Source organism: Coregonus clupeaformis, chromosome 20, assembly GCF_020615455.1.
Source record: "Coregonus clupeaformis isolate EN_2021a chromosome 20, ASM2061545v1, whole genome shotgun sequence".
NCBI classification, from domain to species: domain Eukaryota; kingdom Metazoa; phylum Chordata; class Actinopteri; order Salmoniformes; family Salmonidae; genus Coregonus; species Coregonus clupeaformis.
In genome coordinates this window covers 54,257,197-54,263,820 of record NC_059211.1, presented here as the reverse complement: position 1 = coordinate 54,263,820, position 6,624 = coordinate 54,257,197, and the positions used below count along the sequence as shown (strand labels likewise).

At 43.3% G+C, this 6,624-nt stretch overlaps 1 protein-coding gene across 1 annotated transcript in view; it reads right to left on the bottom strand.

The window, feature by feature from the left end:
- Positions 1 to 3,068: 3,068 nt before the first annotated feature.
- LOC121534150 (serine/threonine-protein kinase N2) overlaps positions 3,069 to 6,624 on the bottom strand; it is a 56,550-nt gene continuing 52,994 nt past the window's right edge. The window contains exons 19-20 of the mRNA XM_041840667.2: positions 4,815 to 4,895; positions 3,069 to 4,683 (exon numbers count right to left, since the gene is read on the bottom strand). Of these exons, the coding sequence (XP_041696601.1) occupies positions 4,480 to 4,683; positions 4,815 to 4,895 (285 nt within the window). The 3' untranslated portion in view covers positions 3,069 to 4,479. The remainder of the gene's footprint in view (positions 4,684 to 4,814; positions 4,896 to 6,624) is intronic.

The window sequence follows — 6,624 nt, the reverse complement described above, 5'->3', positions numbered from 1 at the left end:
CTGTTTGGCCTTGTGATAGATAATACTATAGGTCGACTACCATTTGTTGTATTCTGCTCATAATGTAGGGAGATTTACAGTCCCGTGAAAACGATGTCCAGTTTGGAAGAGAGTGGGGCGAAGCCAAGGTTTTGTTCATTGTGAGGGTCCGGTGTGTTTTATCAGTAGACAAAACATTCCCATATCTCTTAGTAAAGGGGGGCATGAAAAAGACATTAACATATCTCTTAGTAAAGGGGGCAGGAAAAATGACATTCCCATATCTCTTAGTAAAGGGGGCAGGAAAAAGACATTCCCATATCTCTTAGTAAAGGGGGCAGGAAAAATACATTAACATATCTCTTAGTAAAGGGGGCAGGGAAAAGACATTCCCATATCTCTTAGTAAAGGGGGCAGGGAAAAGACATTCCCATATCTCTTAGTAAAGGGGGCAGGGAAAAGACATTCCCATATCTCTTAGTAAAGGGGGCAGGAAAAAGACATTCCCATATCTCTTAGGAAAGGGGGCAGGAAAAAGACTGAGCTTCCTATCAAACCCATTGTTGTAAAATATGCCAGGAAAGATATTGCCACTGCTTTACCTCTACTTGTATGCATTTGATTAAACAGTATGGGAATGTCCCCCTCCTTTATCAGCAGTAGGTTTATACAGTGTCAACATGGCTGGTTATAAATACACCCTGTTTCAGACCAGTCGGGCAGGCTGGGGCGCAGTACAGCCTCTTCCCTCTGCAGCCCTGGACTGTGGGAGAGGGATCCTGTTTCTCAGCCTCTTCCCTCTGCAGCCCTGGACTGTGAGAGAGGGATCCTGTTCCTCAGCCTCTTCCCTCTGCAGCCCTGGACTGTGGGAGAGGGATCCTGTTCCTCAGCCTCTTCCCTCTGCAGCCCTGGACTGTGGGAGAGGGATCCTGTTCCTCAGCCTCTTCCCTCTGCAGCCCTGGACTGTGGGAGAGGGATCCTGTTCCTCAGCCTCTTCCCTCTGCAGCCCTGGACTGTGGGAGAGGGATCCTGTTCCTCTGCAGCCCTGGACTGTGGGAGAGGGATCCTGTTTCTCTGCAGCCCTGGACTGTGGGAGAGGGATCCTGTTTCTCAGGTCAGGCTCATCTGAGTCAGAGTATACTTGTGCTGTCCTGTGCGCACGTGGTCTGAAACGTCACTTGAGGCTGGTTTGTCAGGTTTCACCAGAGGTACCAGTTTATCTAGGAGTGTTTCAGTTCAGTATGAACTCCACGGTTGGCTACATGCATATGATACCAGACTGAACCGTATGAACTCCACGGTTGGCTACATGCATATGATACCAGACTGAACCGTATGAACTCCACCGATGGCTACATGCATATGATACCAGACTGAACCGTATGAACTCCACGGTTGGCTACATGCATATGATACCAGACTGAACCGTATGAACTCCACGGTTGGCTACATGCATATGTCACCAGACTGAACCGTATGAACTCCACCGATGGCTACATGCATATGTCACCAGACTGAACCGTATACTCCACTGGCACTGTCACCAGACTGAACCGTATGAACTCCACGGTTGGCTACATGCATATGTCACCAGACTGAACCGTATGAACTCCACGGTTGGCTACATGCATATGTCACCAGACTGAACCGTATGAACTCCACGGTTGGCTACATGCATATGTCACCAGACTGAACCGTATGAACTCCACCGATGGCTACATGCATGTGGCGGCAGGTAGCTTAGTGGTTAAGAGCGTTGTGCCAGTAATCGAAAGGTCGCTGGTTCTAATCCCCGAGCCGACTAGGTGAAAAAATCTGTCGATGTGCCCTTGAGCAAGGCACTTAACCCTAACTGCTCCTGTAAGTCGCTCTGGATAAGAGCGTCTGCTAAATGACTAAAAATCATATGTTACCAGACTGAACCGTATGAACTCCACGGTTGGCTACATGCATATGATACCAGACTGGATGTCTACATGTACACTACCGTTCAAAAGTTTGGGGTCACTTAGAAATGTCCTTGTTTTCGAAAGAAAAGCAATTTTTTTGTCCTTTTAAAATAACATCAAATTGATCTAGGCAGAGTTGCAAAGAAAAAGCCATATCTCAGACAGGCCAATAAAAAGAAAAGATTAAGATGGGCAGTCTGAGATATGGCTTTTTCTTTGCAACTCTGCCTAGAAGGTCAGCATCCCGGAGTCGCCTCTTCACTGTTGACGTTGAGGTGTTTTGCGGGTACTATTTAATGAAGCTGCCAGTTGAGGACCTGTGAGGTGTCTGTTTCTCAAACTAGACACTAATGTATTTGTCCTCTTGCTCAGTTGTGTACCGGGGCCTCCCACTCCTCTTTCTATTCTGGTTAGAGCCAGTTTGCGCTGTTCTGTGAAGGGAGTAGTACGAGATCTTCAGTTTCTTGGCAATTTCTCGCATGGAATAGCCTTCATTTCTCAGAACAAGAATAGACTGACGAGTTTCAGAAGAAAGTTCTTTGTTTCTACGCCATTTTGATCCTGTAATCGAACCCACAATTGCTGATGCTCCAGATACTCAACTAGTCTCAAGAATGCCAGTTTTATTGCTTCTTTAATCAGCACAACAGTTTTCAGCTGTGCCAACATAATTGCAAAAGGGTTTTCTAATTATCAATTAGCCTTTTAAAATGATAAACTTGGATTAGCAAACACAACGTGCCATTGGAACACAGGACTGATGGTTGCTGATAATGGGCCTCTGTATGCCTATGTAGATATTCCATTAATAAGCAACCGTTTCCAGCTACAATAGCCATTTACAACATTAACAATGTCTACACTGTATTTCTGATCAATTTGATGTTATTTTAAATGGACAAAAAAAAATTTTTTCTTTCGAAAACAAGGACATTTCTAAGTGACCCCAAACTTTTGAACGGTAGTGTATATGTTACCAGACTGAACCGTATGAACTCCATGGATGGCTACATGTATTTTACCAGACTGTGAACCTTATTCCCCTTTGGCCTCATGTCACACCATTATTCCCTCTGTTTGTTTGTTAGAATACAATAAAACAACCTATATCTCCTAATCACTTGAAGAGGAATAGCCAGAGACTTTGCTTCCATTATATGAAGAATGTATTTAATTACTTGTGATATGGTGGTCCATTTTTTTTCTTGACATGAGCTAGCCACAGAAAAATAGTTGTATAAATTACTGATAAAGCATGGTCCAATCAGCAGACATTCTGATTCAGCTAACAGACTAAAAAATGGCCATCGAGCCCCAGAACATTTAAAACAAATCTAAAATTGAGATCAACATACTGAATAGCTGGGTTTTCACACCATCATGAACCATTCCTCACATTAACAAACATAACACCAGACTAGGACTGTCTTTTTCAAATGACTACTAAAAATTATTCTTGTTTTGGCATGATGTCACACGCCAACAATGACACTTTTGTTATTATGAATATACATTTCTACATTCCATTTGAAATTAGCTCAGTCTCTCACGAGCTGCCTGTCTGGCCTCTCCATTTCCATATAGCTGTATCCAAACATCCTATAAAACATGTTTATACTATACATCAGTGTTCTTTCTTATAAAACAGTATAAAACTAACTTAGATTCTTTTTTTCAATATCACAATACATGTGATGTATGGGGATTGTTTGTGTTTGGGGAGAGGAAAAATGTAAAACCCATCAAAGAGTAAACATCGATTGGAGTTAAACTGCTTTACAACAAGGTTCAAGCGCTCCAATCAGTCTCTACTCTTGGCCAAGGTCTCTTCTGTCAGATGCAGATAGTTTGAGAAGAGTGCATTTTTGGCAGCTGGCTTTGGTAGGTTTTCAGTACCTGATGATAGTTACTGATTGGAAGCCCTTACATTGTGTTACATCAAAGTGTTTAAGGCAATTTAAAACTAAATACAATAACATCCTGCTAGATCAGTCAGAATGATCATATGTTAATGCCTTTCATACATGTCTTGTTATTGGGCCATAATTCAGTTTCTACACGCCACAGTTACACCTCATAAGCTATTAACTTGATTTTCAGTCTATCCTTTTTCGTTCAGAAAAAGATCTAAAAGAGCTGAAAATTATCTGAGAAGGTGATTATGTGGAATGACCCAGTGATCTGAGAAGGTGATTATGTGGAATGACCCAGTGATCTGAGAAGGTGATTATGTGGAATGACCCAGTGATCTGAGAAGGTGATTATGTGGAATGACCCAGTGATCTGACAAGACTAAATGAGAACAGCTGTTAGCGGTCTCAAATTGACAGTTAAAAATACAAATAAGAATTTAAAAAAAAGTTGAGTAAAACTTCATAAAATTGTCAATCCCTTACATGGCACAGACAGCAAGGAACAGAGTGCAGCAAAATGTTTATGATATCCTTAGGGAGAGAGTGTTGTTATTGCGGTTGGCCTCTGTTGCAGACAGTTCACAGTGTTAGGAGGGTGTCGTAGTGTTGAGGAGGAGAACCAGTCTGCAGGAGACTGGCTAACACCAGTCTGCGATGTAGTCAAAGTCACCAAACATTTCCTGGTCCTCGGCTGTCAGAATCCTGGGCTCCCGGGGCGGAGTCAGGATCGGTGCTTCTGAGGTGAACTCGTCGTCAAAGTTACTGACGTCCTCTCTACCCTTGATGGTGGGAATGAACTCTGGCCGCACCTTCTTAGCCAGTAGACCATCCCAGTCCACACTCTGAGGGAATACAGGAGACGAGAGACCGTCAAGGGAGATATAATGCATTATGAAGAGTATAATTCATAGGAAGTGTTGATAAACGTTTCACACGTACAGATTGGGACCATAAACCAATACTGGGAACCTACCCTAAAGAATGGATGCTTCTTAACTTCCTCTGCATCTTTCTCACCAGCCCCAAGACGTCTCTCTGGGTTTCTCCTCAACAGCTGGGGATAGGAAGAGTTGAGTTAGTTACAAAGAACATGCATTTACAGTGCATTTGGAAAGTATTCAGACCCCTTGACTTTTTCCACATTTTGTTATGTTAGACTTATTCTAAAATGGATTTAAAAAATAATAATCCTCAACAATCTACACACAATACCCCATAATGACAAAGCGAAAACAGGTTAAGAAATGTTTGCAAATTTATTAAAAATAAAAAACGGAAATACCTTATTTACATAAGTATTCAGACCCTTTGCGATGAGACTTGATATTGAGCTCAGGTGCATCTTGTGTCCATTGATCATCCTTGAGATGTTTCTACAACTTGATTGGAGTCCACCAGTGGTAAATTCAATTGATTGGACATGATTTGGAAAGGCACACACCTGTCTATACAAGGTCCCACAGTTGACAGTGCATGTCAAAGCAAAAACCAAGCCATGAGGTCGAAGGAATTGTCCGTAGAGCTCCGAGACAGCATTGTGTCGAGGCACAGATCTGGGGAAGGGTACCAAAAAATGTCTGCGGCATTGAAGGTCCCCAAGAACACAGTGACCTCCATCATTCTTAAATGGAAGAAGTTTGGAACCACCAAGACTCTTCCTAGAGCTGGCCGCCCGGCCAAACTGAGAAATCAGGTGGAGAAGGGCCTTGGTCAGGGAGGTGACCAAGAACCTGATGGTCACTCTGACAGAGCTCCGGAGTTCCTCTGTGGAGATGGGAGAACCTTCCAGAAGGACAACCATCTCTGCAGCACTCCACCAATCAGGCCTTTATGGTAGAATGGCCAGACGGAAGCCACTCTTCAGTAAAAGGAACATGACAGCCCGCTTGGAGTTTGCCAAAAGGCACCTAAAGGACTCTCAGACCATGAGAAACAAGATTCTCTGGTCTGATGAAACCAAGATAACTCTTTGGCCTGAATGCCAAGCGTCTGGAGGAAACCTGGCACCATCCTTACGGTGAAGCATGGTGGTGGCAGCATCATGCTATGGGGATGTTTTTCAGCGGCAGGGACTGGGAGACGAGTCTGGATCGAGGGAAAGATGAACGGAGCAAAATACAGAGAGATCCTTGATGAAGTCCTGAGTGCTCTGGAGCAGGTTCTCAGACTGGGGCGAAGGTTCTCCTTCCAACAGGACAATGACCCTAAGCAGACAGCCAAGACAACGCAGGTGTGGCTTCGGGACAAGTCTCTGAATGTCCTTGAGTGGCCCAGCCAGAGCCCGGACTTGAAAATAGCTGTGCAGCGACGCTCCCCATGCAACCTGACAGAGCTTGAGAGGATCTGCAGAGAAGAATGGGAGAAACTCCCCAAATACAGGTGTGCCAAGTTTGTAGCGTCATACCCAAGAAGACGAGGCTGTAATCGCTGCCAAAGGTGCTTCAACAAAGTACTTAGTAAAGGGTCTGAATACTTATGTAAATGTGATATTTCAGTTTTATATTTTTAATACATTTGCTAAAATTTCTAAAAACCTGTTTTTGCTTTGTCATTATGGGGTGTTGTGTGTAGATTGATGAGTGGGAAAAAACTATTTAATCCATTTTAGAATAAGGCTGTAACGTAACAATGTGGGAAAAGTCAAGGGGTCTGAATACTTTCCGAATGCACTATACCTTATACTCCATAAATTGGTGAACATAGTCCAATAAACATGACTGTATCCTCAGTGTACGTTGAATGATTTTACATGCTGATCTAAATAACATTCTGGAGATACATTA